Source organism: Anopheles funestus, chromosome X (assembly GCF_943734845.2).
Source record: "Anopheles funestus chromosome X, idAnoFuneDA-416_04, whole genome shotgun sequence".
Lineage (NCBI taxonomy): Eukaryota > Metazoa > Arthropoda > Insecta > Diptera > Culicidae > Anopheles > Anopheles funestus.
The window spans coordinates 7,323,807-7,340,599 of NC_064597.1; the positions used below are offsets into that span (position 1 = coordinate 7,323,807).

The window sequence follows — 16,793 nt, forward strand, 5'->3', positions numbered from 1 at the left end:
AAATATGGAGCATTAAAACAATTGACCCAAAAACAAATTGAAATCTACTTACCGAAATACTTATACAGTTGACAGCTGACGTCAGACGCTGCCCGCGCGGATTTGACAGAACGCGACCAGCTGAGCAGCATTGATTGATGCTAATTGCATGATGCATCCACAACTGGACTTGATAGACGCGTTCGCTTCCGTATGTGGTTGAGATGATGAGTTTATGTCTTGTGATATTCACGAAGGTAAACACATTTCACATTATTTGTTTTTTTTCTTCCTTCACTACAAGCTCACTAATACACGTCACTTCTCTCTTTATGGTTTAAACGTACGGATATTTAAAAGAAAAAACTTTGAAAAAAAACACACACATAATAATGAATAATTGAATAAGGGAAATGTGAATTCGTTAGAAGCTTTTAAAAAACACGATGCAAATTTCCGATGAAAAACAATTTAAAAAACAGATAATAGAATAACACAAAGATAAAAACACAAAACATCAAGCAAAGGGGAACTGTCTAATCTCGTTGACAGGTGGGTGGGGAGGGGATTGTTTTTTTTTTCTCTCTCTCTCTTCGCACACATTAATGGCAACTGTCATCTGTTTGCGCGACGACTTGAATTAAACCAAAAATTGCAAATTCTTAACTATTTAACACCATTCTTTACTACTGCTGCCGTCGCCTCTTATATGCTAAGGAATGTGATAAAGATAGTTTCCGACTTATCATATCCATACACAGCCCCCCAAGTTGACGTCTTTTGCGCGAAAAGAATCTACACAAAAAGCGTTTGGCCTCGCTCTTCCTAAGAAAAAAAAAAGATGCCCTTCTCTAGCTTAGCTTGTCTTAGTTTGCCTTTTTGCAAATTCGCCAATTTTTCACGGTTGCGTTCTAGTTTCCCCCTCCCCCGGCCGGCTTTCTTTTTTATCCCCCCAAATGAACAAAATATCTAGCGTACGCGACACATCCGGGGGCAATACTAATATCTTTTTTTCACTGGCGCGCACACACACAAACACACATGCACGCACGTATTTGACCGGGGAGTCCAAAGATCGCTGTCGCGGCAGGCTCGATCGCTTGATAGCGCGAAGAGTTGCGAATGCTGTATGCTGTCTCGCTCTTTGCTGAATTTTTAAACTAACGCGGACGCGCATCTCCAGGGGGAGAATTATCACTAAACACCACTAGACCGTACAGGAAAGTGATGGAGAAGGAAAAAGTAGAGAACGTTACCGGTCCACCGGTGTTATCGATTTGTTTTGTTATTTATACTTCTCTCACTGTCGCGCTATCTCGCTCGCGCCACCGTAACCGTGGTATTTGGCTCAACGCAACCGCATGGGAAGATGAGTGAGAGGGGAAGCTTTATTATCAAGAGGAAAGAGAGCAAAAAAAAAGCAGCATAGATGCATGGGAGAATCTCGCTTATATAGCGAAGGACACCGGCAGGGTTCACCTTTCGTTTGTGTTATCACTTCACTCTCAGCTAGCGCTCATTCGCTCCATCTGCCTCATCCCCACTACGCAACACAACATCAGACATGTCAGACAAAAAAAAACACACATGTGCTACTTCTTCCTTTTTACTCTACCGACACACCTTGCCTTTGGGGGGGGCTAACGACCATTCTTCTTTTGTTCTACAAACTAATCACGCAGAAATGAGATCAATCATAATGGGAGAATATTCTATCGTCGTTCGTTTTAAAAAGTCTCTAAAGCTGATAATCATAATTTACTGAAACTTGATCACAATTTATTGAGTATATTTTTTTTCTCTTTTTGTTTTGTTTTGTAACATGTTTAGAATCTAAAAGGTAAATTGTAGCTAAAAATAAAATTCAATTTGTATTCCATATTCGATCGTTTACAACAAAAAAATAGATAACTTTCTTTTTTTTCTAGCTCACAAAAAACACATGTAAAATCATAACCAAAACGATCGCTTCGCTTCCCCCATTACTTAGTCGAGAAATTATTTATTCGGCGAAGAGTCAAAAAAACCAAGAAGAGCACCTAGGGAAAAACAACAAAACGATTCGATTGAATTTCATTTTCGCACCCGGTAGTGGATCTATCGCCCAACCACGTGTCCGCCCATCTGAGTACACAGCACCCCCCTCCCCCTCTCCGCCTCCCACCTCCCCCAAACCCCCTATACGCAAAGCATGCATACATAAATCGTGAAGAAATTCATCACTGAATTTAAAAACACTTTTGGCTGTGATATTGGGGTGTTTGTTCTGAAAATTGTACTTAGGAACAAAAAAAAACCGAACAATACACACACGCACGCTAAACTTGTTTTCCTAGAATCCCGGAATGTTGGTGCGCAGTGCAGCGCAGTGTTTTCCCTTTGAACTCGACGTTCGACACCCGCCAAAGATGGCCGTTTATGCCGATGCACTTACACAGGTTTAGGCACCGCGCATATCACCAACGGCAACTGCTCTATTTGAACGGTCACTTTAATTAAATCACGCACCGTGTGTACGCGCGCACGACTTTTAGATTGCTTCTAGATTTGCTACAGCGCGACTACACCCCGTGTCCTATGGCGACGAGCTCAGAAAACATTCTGAGATGTGTTTTCGGTGCCAGATTCTTTGCTTTCCTTGGAGTTTGGATTATGGAGACAGCACTTTTGTTCTCTGAGAATGTTTCATTGTTTGCCAGCGGGTTCGGTGAGAATGGGAGAAGGAAAGAGAGCGATAGAGAAAGAGAATTCTCTTGCTTTGAATGATCGTTTTCCTCGAATTCTTTTGTATGGATCTGATACATATATCTTTCTCTGTCACTCTCTCTTTCTTAACTATGTTTTCTCTCACCTCTGTGAAGCGATCGGTTGGTTACTAGGATATCAATATGTATGTAGCGTACAATTTTAGCGTAATAGAATGATTCATATATTGCTAAATTTTAACGCTTTTATGATTATTGCTGTAATAAAATATTTTAGCGACTTGTACAGAAGCTATTTACAGTGGCGAATTTACACTTTTTCGCACCCTAAGCGGACGTGTGGCCTCCCAAAACGGGAAAGTAAACGGATGTAAAATGCTTGGATTGGGGCAAATTCTGTTCTGATTTTATACATTTTTGCAAGCACGCTAAGAGCCTGTCAAGAACGAAATGCATGTTAAAGCTTTCCTTTTATCGTTGCAACTATGTGAAGAATGTGTAATATTAAGAATGATCAATATCAAGATCGATTTGAAAAATGATTTTCCCCGACGGCAGTCTACTGCCTTCGCTTCAAACCATCCTGGACCGTTTTTCCTCTTGGTGTACATGTTCCTTTGTCCTGATAAGTTTAATCTCCTTCTCCTGTTCCCACTCTACTTTACTCCAGTCGTATGTCCTCGATCAGGTCTAGGTCTTCAGTGTCTCTGTAATCAAGGATTTGACTCTAGTTTTATCATGATGCCTTATGATGATGACTCCGTGGTCTGCAGGGCTTGGAGAACACTTGGCATCATAAAGCACATTGCTCAAGACTTTTCTGATCCGTTGACGACCTTCAAGGTCTTTACTGTTGAATAGGTACCGACTCCTCGGATTCATATCATAGACCGGGTGCAGAGATCCTTCACCAAGTTTACAGTTCGCAAATTTCTTGGTGATTCTTCTGCTACACTGCCCAACTAACAATCCTCGTGTCGTTTACTCACGTATTGACTCCCTCGAGAATCGTTGCCTTTAGGCTCAATCGATTGTATTGATTCACCATCGTAGCTCTCTTCGATCCCCCTCTATGTTCCTAATTGTTCACACCGTAGTCGTCTTCCTCTCTGCGATCGTTTAACTCAGAGGTCTTCAAACTACGGCCCTCCCGAGAGATCCCGAGATTGGTACTCAGATGTGGCTATTCCACTCAAAGCGGCCCGCCATCTAATAAGTTTGGAGGCCCCTGGTTTAACTCCTCTTCCCACTTATTTGACTCCTTTTAGCCTCCTTCCGTTGCCATCTTAGATTCTTGTCCTCCGGAGCAAGGACTGACTATCCGGAGAGAGAGAGATACTGTAAGAGCCCTACGGTGCTGAGGTGTATGTGATAAACGACGTCCCATCTGGACCATCCCCCTGTAGCAAGGACTGACTATCCGGCTACGTGGTAAATCCGGCTGAAGATCATCTTCAGGGTCATTAAAGCAACAAGAGAGAGAGATGCTATAACGGCTCTACGGTACTGAGGTGTAGGACCGGGTTTCAAATCCCATCTGGAACATCCCCCCGTAGCAAGGACTGACTATCCGGCTACGTGGTAAAATAAGTCTAATAAGCCAAAAATGGCCGGCGTGACCTTAGATGTCGTTAAGCCAAAAAGAGAGAAAGATTCTGAAACGTATAAGCCAAATAAAAGAAACAAAAACACACTTAAACCGAAAATGAATACAGATTTTTATTTTAATTTATTTCAACAAATTGTTAATAAGTTGTACTGAACAATGCGTAAAATCCCTGTTTTACGAGCAGTTGAAAAAAATGAACTAATAGTAATAACGGGACGCGTAGGAATGAATTGTAACTGGGACAGCAGTGTCGTTGGCGTCGTTCCCTTAACAGTTTCGCTTCGTGAGATTCGACCTCGAATGTTGGTTCTCTGTATCCTATCTTCCTAATCTTCCTTATACTCAATTAGAGAGCTTGCTTCGTTAATTTAATATCCAACTTCAGCGTGCGCTATACAATCAGGTAACCTTCTCGAAGTTTGTGTCTTTTTTTTGGGGTGGAGAGGTGAGAAAAAAACATTTTTCAGGTGTACCACCGTTCGATCACGTTCTTCCAGACGTTCCATCACCGCTAAGTAGCGTTCCGTACGGCAAATCGTACAGAATGATAAGTTTTGTGAGGTTAAGTAAATGTTCCCGGCGACGCTCGGGATTGGCACCATCTTCCGGTTCCTGGCGGCAGTCGGTCGGTATCAATCCTTCGTTTGGATCGTTAATCGTATCCACACCCAAATATTGACGAATGATAGGTCGGTAGCGATAAAGCTGTTCATCGTACCGCTTCCAGATGCGCTTGAGCAGTGACTGCAGCAAGCTGACGGACAGTAAGTTACGCGAGCCCGACATTTTGTACGGCCAATAGCTTTTGTCCAGTGCGGCGGTAAACAGGCGCAGCTGCCAGGCATCCATCGCTTTGTACGTACGTTGTGGATTGTCTTGCAAAATCTGGTGAAAACAAAAAGAATGGATTTGTGGTTAAGAGAAAGATGCGTCCACAGTACAATTTTTTTTTTTGCGTACCTGCGTTAGTCCCAGATAGAGCGGTAGCGCATGGAGACGATCGCCCAGTACGCAATCGGTCACGTGGTGTGCGTACAAGCGCATATCGTTACGCTCGCGTTCGGCCGAACCGGTCGGTTCCAGCAAACAACGCAGCTTAGCCGTATCGGGCGGTATCAGTAACATGCGCGTGGTATTGATCGCTTCCGTATGTCCGACAAGTTCCAGCAGCTTCAGTGGCTCCAGATGCCATATGTTGTGATGTTGGGTGGTTGAATGTATCTGGCTGGTAATGAGCCGCGTTGGTTCTTCCTGATACGACAAACAACCGGTACGCTGCTTCACATCCACCCGTTCATGCTTCTTGAAGATACTCCTAGAAGAAAGAAGAAAAGATAATGGTAAAGACACTGGAAGCCATAAAGCAATCTTGCGTGTCAACTTACTCCAAAATCTGCCAATTGTACTGCCGATCGAAACGAATGTGCCAATAGTTTTCATCGCACACCTCAATCCACGCTAGCGTTTCGAATTCTGGCAACAGGCACGGTGCATACTGTACCACCGGCATCACATCCTTCCCGACCATTGCGTACCGTATGCGGCACATACACAGCTTGCCCGTATCGATACTGCGCGGTATAAATATGCGTGGTTCAATCGCGAGCACATACAGATGCCGGAACGCCTGCAGATGGTACCGGTTGTCGTTGCTGTAGGTGGGAAATTTGGGGAAAATCGTACACACAAGCGCAGCGATGGCGGTCGGCGATCGGGAGAGTGTGAAGCGTCCGCCACCGAGAAACAGAAACCCGAGCGCCATATGGATGGCCATGTGCGAACCGTACGTAACCTGTGGTATGCCGATGCGCGAGCGTAGCATACGGACGGCACGCAGTACGCGCAAATCCCCCGTACCGGCCAACACGAGCGACAGTGACAATAGCAGCACCATCGTGCTGTTCTCCACCATCTGACGGCCCACGGCGCGGGCAAACTTCGATGGCAATTCGGTGGAATATTTATGCAGCCGATTACCATGCTCGATGAAGTACAGCAGGTAGTAGTCTAACGTTTTGACCGCCGCTTCATCCGCCGTACCGGCGTACCGTAAACCGATCGCTATCGCACTGCCACACATCACGCTACAGTATGCTTGCGCGTACAGCACCTTTTCCGTCTGGCCACCGGTTGGCTGTTCCAGCGGTGGTTCCGCTTCCTCCGCCGTTTCGTCCAGCGGCGATACATTCTGCTGCAGCAGTTCCGGTATCTGTCGTTCGATCCAATCGCGCGTCGCCTCAATACGATCCCAATAGATCAGGTGCCGTGCAATAATGCGCAACTGCAGCAAATCGGGACGGACGAACTGCAGTATATAGTTAGTGGTCGGTGGTTCCAGCAGCCGGGAAATCGCTTCATTACCCGTCGCAAAATACATCAACCCAAGGGCAACCGTTGCACCCGGTGCGGTTACGTCCAAATTCACTGCCGGTCCTTCCTTGATCTGGAACGAGGGTAAGCGATATTTTTCTTTCTGGGCGCCCACCATCAGCCGCCGATTGCCGCCGTTCATGTAATAGTACAGTGTGTCCGGTAGGGCGAGATCGTGCAGCGAGAACGAACTGTCACCGAGTCCGAGCGTTACCAGCCCGAGTGCAAGGCCGGCGGTCAGTGAGTATGATTCGCGCTCGACGTAGTTCTCCATTTCCGGTCCGGGTGGACGTCCAATCTCCTGCAGCAGTATCTCCACCATGTGACGCTTGGCGGTACCCTGATAGAGGAGTCCCACGCCAAGCAGAGCCGCCACCTGCAGATTCTGCGACACGTCCAGCTCGACGGACGTTGGCGGTAGTAATGCTTCAACGTGCACAGCGAGCAGCCGGGTCGTGCCGAGATCGCCCGTACCACGTTGGGCCGCCGCCAGGCCAAGAAGCAACCCGAGTCGTACCATCTCGTCGGACCGTAGCATATAGTCGAAGATGCTGTAGATGGATAGCTTCCGTAGGTGACCGGTAAGCCCGAGAGCCATCAGGAACCCACCGTGCTCGGTCGAGCTGTCCGTACCGGACGAAAGGACCGTATTCCGAACGCCCTGCCGATTGTTCGCTATCCAGGTAGAGGTAAGACGGGGCGTATCGGGACAGATGCGTAAACCGGCCGCTACGCCGTTGTGAAATGAGGGCCATAGGCTCATATTGGCCGGGACTTCTATTTGCTGAATTTCGATCGTTGTACCGCGGACCACATCACGCCCGGCAAGGCAGAGGCGGGGTATTGGGACGGTTTGCGTTTCGCTCGGTCGGCTCGATGAAACGGTAAACATGCCCCGGCCGATCGGTAATGCCATCGTGCGCAAGCACAGCAGGTAGAGCCGGCGTTCCTGCTCTTCGAGAAATTCGTGATCCGGCACATTCGGTGGCTGCGGTAGATTGATCTGTATGCGTTGCGAGCTGTTGAGAAAGGCGCGGACATCATCCATGCGCCGATCGTCCGGGAAGCGTAGCTGGAGAAACTCGTCGTCCAGTCCACTCATACCGTCCTCATCGCTTCCCTGGCGTAGCGTATCATCCTTCTGAGCGTTCGATCCCGTACCGCTGGCGGATGCACCGACTGCGCCACCTCCCGCCACACCACTACCCCCCGTGCCGGATATTTCGATTTCACTCATTTCTCGCTGCCAGGTGTCGATCTCATCGTACTTCGGTTTCGCTATGTATCGCTGCTGCAGATCGTCCTGTGTGTTTAGCTCCAGATCCGGCACCCATTCCTGCAAACCACTGCACACACTGTGGGCGCGCAGCTCCGGCCGCATCAGCAACTCGTAGAAGACGGCATGCAGTCCGTGCGTCAAATACTCGCGGCACCCTTCCAGATAGCTCAGCACAATGTAGCGCACCGTGAGCGGTAATTGATCCAGCTGGTTCCGTGTGTAGCCTCGTTCGACCAGAAACGACAGCACGGTATCGCCCGTACGGGCAAACGTACTATCTACCGTGCTTGGTTCCGGGTCGTTCCCACGCCAAGGTTGCTGCAGACACAGCTGGCGCGAGTTTTGCTGCGTGAAAAATTCACTCGACAGTATCGATTCGAGATGTTGCTGCACCCAACCGTGCGCTGCACGTATGCGATAGAGAAATGCCATCAGCGTTAAGATGTCGTAGCTAAGATCGTTAATACCGGGTCGATGCGGAAAGGGTGTACCATCGTTCAAACCACCCAACATACGCTCGATATAGCGAAACACGTGCGGTGGTGTGGTTCGCGCTGCTCCAAGCCGATTAAATATGCTGGAATCTGCAATTAGACAGCTGTCATGGCGTCGGTAACGGTCCAGCAGCTCGGGAAAATCGGTCAGATAGTGCAGCTGGTACGATTCTAGCTTTGCATCGGCTGCAAGACAGTACAGAAAGTCCGCCAACAGCCGCAGCTCGTCCGTTCGGCACACATTCATTTTGAAATCTTCGTACAGCAGATGGAACATTTGCAGTATATCCGGGATGTATGGATAAAGGCTGTTTACCTCGTGCGTTTGATATGGTCGACCACCACCATTACCGGCCGAAGTCGATTTCGGACGCACTGGGACACCCGCAAATGGATTTTCTGTAGCGTGACGTCCCAGAAACTCCCAATCGGCCGTTTGACCGTGTGAGTTTTCACCCCGGCGTCGTTTCTTTGGTTCATCGGTGCATGTGCAGCTACCCGCGTCAGCCGGCTGATGCCCGCCAGGCGATACCCGATCATCCGCATCCGGTGGCCCAATCGGACGGCCCATCATCGTGAACAGCAGCGTACAGAATAGATCCCATTCCTGATGGGCACTAAACCCGGCATGCGATCCCGGAACGTTGCGTGTACCGTACCAGTGGATAAGAAAATCATGCACCACCGCAATCGGTAATGTGTGGCGCATCACCTTCAGACAGATAAGCACGAGCTGCGATTCAGCAACCGGTGCCAATGCTAACCGCAACAGTCGATCGTCTTCCAGCATCAGTGTAAAGCGCGATCCGGTCGCATCACACAACTTTGCGATCGTTCGCGTATCGATGACCGTGCGTACGTGCGTGCTGGAGGAATACTTTGGTTTCGTACCGGTCGCAACCGATTCGGACAGTACGGCGGGCCGCACCGGTGATAGTAGATGAATTTCCTCCTCAAACTTCCCATCCGCGACGGATACGTTCGGCAGCAGTGTGCTACGGCGTGGAAAACCTTCCAGCAGCGGTGCAGTACCAGCTGACCCGGTGCCGGGCGTGCTGCTCGAGGCTTGATTTGTACGGCCCGGTATAAAGGATGTTCTTGGCGGTTGACCGAAACTGGCCGTGCTCGGCAGGAAACAGTCACTGCGCAGCCCTGTTACATGTAGCTTACCGACCGCGATATGGCCACTGTACAGCACCAACCTGCCCGATGGTTCGAGCACCACGATCATGTTGATGTGTTCGAGCGAAACGGCCGAACGGGCCGGTACCATGTAGCTGCCGCATACGCTCAAGTTGCTTTCGTTATACTGAACGAGCGTTAGACGGCAGGCACGGGATTGAATGAAGCAGATGTAATTGTTACCCGCAAGATCGGTATGTAAAAATCCTTCCGAACCCATCTCTCCGTCCACCGATCTAAAATAAAATATTAAAAAAAAAATAAATAAAAGTAAAAGCTAAAATCGTCGATTATGAATAATTAAAAAAACACATTACCTCCACGATGAAGTGGATGTTAGTCCGTGTACGTAGTTGCTAGCTGCGTCAACGGTCCACATGTGTTCCAGGCAGAATTGTGGTGCTAGCGAGGTGCTGCGCGATTCCGGCTGCTCGAGAACAATACCATTACGATCCTCACCGATGCGTGTTGGTGGATCGCAGAACGGATTATTGCCGAACGGGATGGAATTGATCCAAGACGATACAGTCGAACCGAACGTATGTTCCAGCTTCGTACTAGTGCCCAACAGCTTCGTCTGCGTTTGTCTGTGTTCGGTGGTTGATTCGTGTCCGACATCCGCGGCCGGCAGATTGCTGTTATCGTCTTCCAACTCCGTATCGGCAATGTTGTCTATGCATTCTATCATGTCAATCTCCTCTTGGCCGGCTTCCCGCAGCTTGTACACATAGTGTTTGCCGCTTATTTCCTCGTACAGCAGCACGAGCGATACACGTTCACTGGAGAATACGACACGATAATTCGGTGTATCCAAGAAACCATATTTTGAACCAACCGCCAACAGCACTGGTTTCATTTCTTCCAGCGGAAAGGTTAAGGTAAACAAGCGGGGCCACGGTACACCTTCCCGGCTTATCGTCACGGAATGGTTTACGCTACGCTCAAGCATTATACCATCCGGTATCATCCAGACAGCCGATACCGGACACTGCAGCATTGCTTTGTACGTCTCACCACCCTCGAGGAATACATGTATCGTGTCCTTATCGATCAAACAGATAGCGCTCTGGTCGGTATCGGGCTTCCCCGGTAGAGTCGTATCCGGCCGGATAAACCGTCTCGGGCAGAAAAACGCGAATCTGATCTTTGTATCACATGTAAAGGTTGTTTGCGGCAGTCCCTGGGATTCGCTACCCATACAGTGTGTCCACACGGCCGTATGGCCGCGTACGTATAATTCTTCCTCCGTGCACAGGTATGGAGTTGATGCACCACCGGCAGCAAAGTTGTTGCGCCCCATTCTAATGGGCAGTTCGCGCAATCGGTAAAACTCAACCGGTTCATCCTCATCCAACGAGATGTTCACGTTTTGCAAGCGCTGTAGCAGTACAAAGTCTACTGGATGTCCGGTTAATGCGTGCTCGTCCTCTACGTTCGGCCCAGGATGATTTTCCACCACCTGACGGCCTCGTGGAAAGTATTCCTAAATCAGAAACGAAACATAAACATGAGTATTTAACTGTTTGATTACACAATTTGCATGAGTACACGTAATCGCAGTGTTACGCTCATACCAGCGGTTCCGTGGCGGTAATCATTGTTTCCTTTTTATCATCCAGATTTGCAAACTTATCGGGCCGGCGGCGTCGACGACGGTGTTGATGATGGAAACATAACCAAACTCAAACCGACCGGGCAAACGAATGCAAACACGAATTGTATGTTAAATACGTATGAGAAATGCTTCCTCGGTGAAGAAAATAAGCAAAGAATTAAGGTAATACTGAACGGCAACAGCACATAAACAGCTAAAACAAACTAACGTAGATCACCAGATTGTGGACAGCGAACAAACGGTAGTGAAATTTAATTCTGAAATTGTACTGTGTAATTTTTTGACAGATAATCGATCAGTCTGTCGCCGTTTACACCAAAAGTGTATAAAACGACCTTTATTACAAAACCATTTTTTAATCCTTATTTAGAAGAATCATACAATTTTGCAGAAAATGATACAATTTACGTGCTTTATACTGTTAGAAATTATGAAGATGATTTAAATTATTTTTTTCACGCACGATGACGTTGGTCGTCACATTTGTTGATTGGGCAGCTTTATTCTGACTGAACGCAGTGACAGCTGTCAAAACATTATCTGTTGAAAATCCCGTGCAAAAGGTGAAGCTTCACGGCAAAAATACACAGCAAAATCAAGAAGCTGCACCGCTGAGCAGGGTTAAAAGTTTCGTTTTCAAGGGCCGTTAGCGATGGGGGCCGCATCCAGCAATCCGAGAACGCTGGTGGTGAACAACGACTCACCCGCCGGCCTCATCGATATCTCCGATGATGTAGTACAGCGGCTCAAGAGTGGCCTTCCGTCCAAGACGCAAGGTGAGTACGGATACCATTGGTGCATTCTACCCTTGCAATTCGCCAAATGCTTTGCATCGGGATCGATCTGCACAAAAAAAACGGACCCTCCTCCTCCTTTCCTGCGCTTCTTTCCGGGCTGCCTGATCTGATGGTCATGCAAATGGAATATGCCGACGCGTTTCATTTCGTTCACTCGCTATCCCGATTATGCAACCGCAAAAAGGGGGAAAAAACCTCGCTGTCACCTGTGCCCCCGGCTGGAAGGTGCATCGAAAGCGATAAAGGCGATGCAGGCGATTAACATGAATTTTCTGCATCAATCAACCACCAGGTCGGAATGCGGACGCCCAGCAACGCCAACAGCAGCAGCAGGGTAGTGATGAGAGCAGTGCGCCACCGGTTCGTGGCCCAAGCTCCTACCCAAATCCGCCGGTTCCACCGTCCACAGTGTTTCAGGGTGAACTTCCGTTTACCTCGATGCAGGTACTGCAGGAGAAGGAACGGGAGCTGCGTGAAAACGACGTTTACTGGACGCAACGGTTGAAGGCGCTTGAAGCGAACCTCGCCAAAACGAACCAAGTGCTGGAGAAGGAATACAGCGATGCGGTAAGGCAACAAAAAAGGGAATCCCATTTGTTTTCTATCCTTAAACTTGTATCATTGCTTCAGGTTGCTGACGTAAAGAAGCGATTCGCAACGACCGCCGTTCAGCAGCAGCTGCCACCCTGCCAGGATCTGAAGGCGAAGGTAATCGCATGCTACCGACAAAATCCACACGAAACGTTGCGTTGCGCGGAAGAGGTAAAGCAGTTCACCGACTGTGTCAACCAGCATCGAATTCAACTGCTGCAGCAGCGTTCAGCGGCCGACAATGAAAAGAAGTAAAAGCCCGGCCGGAAGTAGGCAAAATACGCATCAACGCAGCACGTCACCCCAACACTAACCAACATAACCGCCAACGCGGTGATCCATCGATGCGATTAGGGTTCGAAACTCTTCACGTCGTCTTTGCTGCGTAATCGTTGCTTTGTGCCTCTTCCCTTACGAGTGTTTGTCTAGCGCGAATGTTGTCGATTCATTTATTCGTTTGTAAATATAAAATCAAAATCAAACGATTTACCGGAAGAAGGGTTCTTTTTTTTTTTCTTCGTTACATTCCCGCATTCAATAATAATTATCTATTATTACTGCAAACAAGCGAGAGCTGACGACGTTTGCATTCAATACTGCAGTTCCTCGCACAGTTTTGTTTTTTACTTAGCTATGCCTTAACTCACGGTTAATTTATCTATTTGTTTTATTATTCAACTTAAAAATTATTTGCAGTTAAAAAGCACAAAAAGGCAAAAGGTTTGTGATAGCTACCAACTGCGAGAATGCTTGGAGATGTTTAAAAAGACGTATATGTTTTGTTCAGCAAGCGATACCATTACAAATGAGCTTTTAGGCAAAGGGACGTTAGGAAATTATTAAAAATTAATAAAGAGTAAAGAAGTTATGATTAACAAGAAATTTAGTTCAATTAGTACAATTCATAGAAAAAACACAATTACTTTTTCTACATACCATTTGATTTAAAACTCAAAGAAAATCAGTTTCATCTACTATTCGCACTCAAAAATTTCGATTAAAAGTTACTCAAATTGTTTGCAATGGTTTAATTTGTTGGTTATTTGCTACTCAACTCCATTAAATTTCAAAGCTTTTTTACCAATATTTTCTTTGCAACCAAAGTGTGATTCGTAATGTTTCTCTGTGTTCTTTATATTAGCGAATTGATTTTGCTGATACCTAGTACAATCTTCATAGCACTAGCTATGCTAAACAGATTGGGCTATCTCCTCAAACCTATGTTTTAGTTCAAATGGCAAAGCTATATTTAATTTTTTTCAACGTAAATACTTCATAAAAATTAATGCAGTTGCAAGGGAGACTGAGCTTTACAAGATAGCTGGGTTGAAAGTTTAAGGGGAATTCCCTTGGAAATCGTAAACTTTACAAAAATAGTATACAAAATCCCCTCAAAAAAACAGTGGCTCTAAAACGATTACTTATTAATAAATAAATGGCAAACCAATAAAAAAATTGAAGAACATTTATCGGTTGCAATTCTACGATTAAAACGTTGTAGCTGATTGATAGCAATACAACTGTTCAATAAAAAAAATTACACCATGGAAAAAATCAATAATAGTTATTTTCTTGTTTATTTAACTGCTGTCTTAAAACTTAATCACATTATTTAAGCGATACCACTGTCGTCTGCATTCAATGAGAGTTGTTTGGTAAGCTACTAAGCCGGCAACGAATTGGTTTTTGCGGTAACGCTCAACGATAAGGATTCGTATTGATTAAGAAACACTGGGTTCACGGGTTTGGGACAATTATCAATGTGAGTGTATGGCTGGTATGGCGGTGCTGTATAAAATAGGCATGTGGCCAGTAGTAGTTTAATCAGTGAACGAGTTGGCACGGGACTACACTTTTGCTGGAAGGAACATTCTCGCTTTGGCTTTGCATTTTAGGATGAAATCCTGTATTACGGTTTGGTTAGCCCTGTTAGTAGCAGGTGCTTTCGGTGTACCTGCGGTAGATAGACGGGATGTCCAGGATGCGGCCAAATTTCGCTGGTGTGTACCGGCCGAGCTATTGGATGATTGTGTACGTTTAACCGGTACCGCTGCAGTTCCGATCGGATGTGTAGGTGGGATCGATCGTCTAGACTGCTTGCGTAAAGTGCAGAACCGCCAGGCGGATTACCTCGTGGCAGATCCGGAGGATGTTTACGTTGCGTCACACTTCGACAATCAGGATTTTGTCGTATTCAGTGAACTGCGCACGGCCGAAGAACCGACAGCCATGTTCCGTTACGAGGGTATTATGCTGGTGCGGGCGTCCGATAACTTCCACAGCTTGGCTGATCTGCGCGGCAAGCGTTCCTGTCATACCGGGTTCGGGCGTAATGTGGGATATAAAATTCCGGTAACACGGCTGCAGCGTGCCGGCGTGCTAAAGCTACCCCCAGGGGACGGATCGTTATCACCGGTCGAGCGAGAGTTGGCCGGTCTGTCGGAGCTGTTCAGTGCGTCGTGTTTACCGGGTAGCTACTCCTCCGATGCCGGTATCGATCGATTACTGAAGGGTCGCTACGCGAACCTTTGCGAACGTTGCAATCAGCCGCAACAATGTGCCAAAGATGATCGGTATGCCGGGTATGAGGGAGCTATACGATGTTTGGTAGAGAATGGTGGTGACGTGGCATTCAGCAAGACCATATACGTCCGCAAGTACTTCGGGCTGCCCGTGACGCCTGGTGGTTTGCCTGTGCCCGCACTTAATCCAAGCGCACGAGCCGAAGACTTCGTCTATCTGTGTGAGAACGGCACAACTCGTCCGATTGCCGACGGACAACCAGTTTGTTCCTGGGCTCAACGTCCTTGGCAGGTACTACTCGGCAATGGTGATCTGAGTGGTGCAGGATTGCAGGAACTGCAGACACTCGGACAACAGCTTCATCGTTACTGGACCGATCCGAACAACCAAGTATCCGATGCGGACCGACGCACGGCTCAGAAGCTCTGGATTGACCAGAAGGCACCGATAGTGGATCGACAAAATACGGTAGCACCTCGCGAATACCTCGCGCAGGCTAACTACGCGGAAGTGATCGAACGTGAAGGACGCTTCGGTAACGTGCTACGACTCTGCGTCGTATCCGAAGATGAGCGCCAGAAATGTGAGCTGATGCGTCAAGCTGCATATTCGCGGGACATTCGTCCTGCACTGCAGTGCGTCCTAAAGACAGCCGACGCATGTGTGGCCGCAGTACGCGATGGTACCCAAGCCGATGTGGTTGTCCTGAGGCAACCCAATGTCGAGCTGAAGCCACTCATGTGGGAAACGTATGATGACGTAATGGTGGCGATAGCTGATAAGACAATTACCAACGAGCGTCTGCGGAGCGGCCCAGTGTAAGTGTAACAGATCTAAACCGGCTTAAATCAAAGATTACATTTTACAAATTTTATCATTTGTTAGTGCATTGGATTCATCGAATGAACAGGCGGCAGCAGCGGCAAGAATACTTTCTTCGAAGCTACCCTCGCTGCGGGTAGTTGATGTCAATTCACCCGACGGTGTATCCGCCCCGATTCGTATCGTGCGCTCCAAAACATTGACGGAAAATCAGGACAACACGGATAAAGTACTCGTTTGTGTAGATCTAAGCTTTCAACCACTCTCGAACGTAGCAAACTGTCACCTGGAGTCGAATCTCAACTCCGAGCGCAATGCAGCTGCCATCTACGTCCGGCAGGATGTGGATGAAGCCTTGCAGGATAGTGTCGTGCACGCGTTTACCGCTTTGTCCGAAGCATTTGGACGCGGACATTCGAAGGAGCAAGTGTTTCGCATGTTTGGACCATTCCGGCTCCGGGACGGCGAGGTGAAGGAACATTTGATCTTCCACGACTACGCATCAGAACTGGCCGTCAGCAAATAGTCGTGAGGGAGTAATTCGCAACGTATATAACCGAAAACCCCCAGTACAATAGCTTTCGTTTCTGTGTCTATGTTTAGTGCTCTCTAGCTGATGCTTTTTAGCGTCTTCAGCAATCTATACTAAAAAGGTTCAAGAATCACAATTACGAATCCTATATTTGTGTATCACGGCGACGTACACTGCAATTACTCTGTCGTTCCCTTGTGCTAATGAATCGTAAATAAAACTCCTTGTTTATTCAACGGCAAAGCAAAGCATAAAAAAACGAAAGTGAGTTCTAGTATTTGATTGTTTTATTATC

At 47.3% G+C, this 16,793-nt stretch overlaps 4 protein-coding genes across 11 annotated transcripts in view; 2 read left to right on the top strand and 2 right to left on the bottom strand.

Moving 5' to 3' along the window:
- Nucleotides 1-3,126, bottom strand: part of LOC125761588 (ataxin-1-like) — a 28,201-nt gene extending 25,075 nt beyond the window's left edge. Inside the window, exons 1-2 of one of the 8 annotated variants that reach the window (XR_007418129.1) lie at nucleotides 2,414-3,117; nucleotides 53-345 (exon numbers count right to left, since the gene is read on the bottom strand). The gene's annotated coding sequence lies outside the window, so the exon portion shown is untranslated. The other 7 variants (XM_049422901.1, XM_049422882.1, XM_049422851.1 and 4 more) reach the window with 7 other exon arrangements.
- A 1,268-nt stretch (nucleotides 3,127-4,394) lies between these two features.
- Nucleotides 4,395-11,503, bottom strand: LOC125761493 (anaphase-promoting complex subunit 1). The gene is made up of 5 exons (XM_049422666.1): nucleotides 11,193-11,503; nucleotides 9,936-11,101; nucleotides 5,679-9,854; nucleotides 5,254-5,608; nucleotides 4,395-5,178 (listed from the first exon to the last, which is right to left on the bottom strand). The coding sequence occupies exons 1-5, from the start codon at nucleotides 11,214-11,216 to the stop codon at nucleotides 4,777-4,779; spliced, it is 6,123 nt and encodes a 2,040-aa protein (XP_049278623.1). The 5' UTR covers nucleotides 11,217-11,503; the 3' UTR covers nucleotides 4,395-4,776.
- Nucleotides 11,504-11,753: 250 nt separating this feature from the next.
- LOC125761807 (uncharacterized) lies at nucleotides 11,754-13,110 on the top strand. The gene is made up of 3 exons (XM_049423316.1): nucleotides 11,754-12,009; nucleotides 12,323-12,597; nucleotides 12,661-13,110. The coding sequence occupies exons 1-3, from the start codon at nucleotides 11,886-11,888 to the stop codon at nucleotides 12,874-12,876; spliced, it is 615 nt and encodes a 204-aa protein (XP_049279273.1). The 5' UTR covers nucleotides 11,754-11,885; the 3' UTR covers nucleotides 12,877-13,110.
- Nucleotides 13,111-14,411: 1,301 nt separating this feature from the next.
- Nucleotides 14,412-16,781, top strand: LOC125761683 (transferrin). The gene is made up of 2 exons (XM_049423049.1): nucleotides 14,412-15,962; nucleotides 16,030-16,781. Exons 1-2 carry the CDS (start codon nucleotides 14,518-14,520, stop codon nucleotides 16,490-16,492), a joined length of 1,908 nt encoding a protein of 635 aa, XP_049279006.1. The 5' UTR covers nucleotides 14,412-14,517; the 3' UTR covers nucleotides 16,493-16,781.
- Nucleotides 16,782-16,793: the final 12 nt, after the last annotated feature.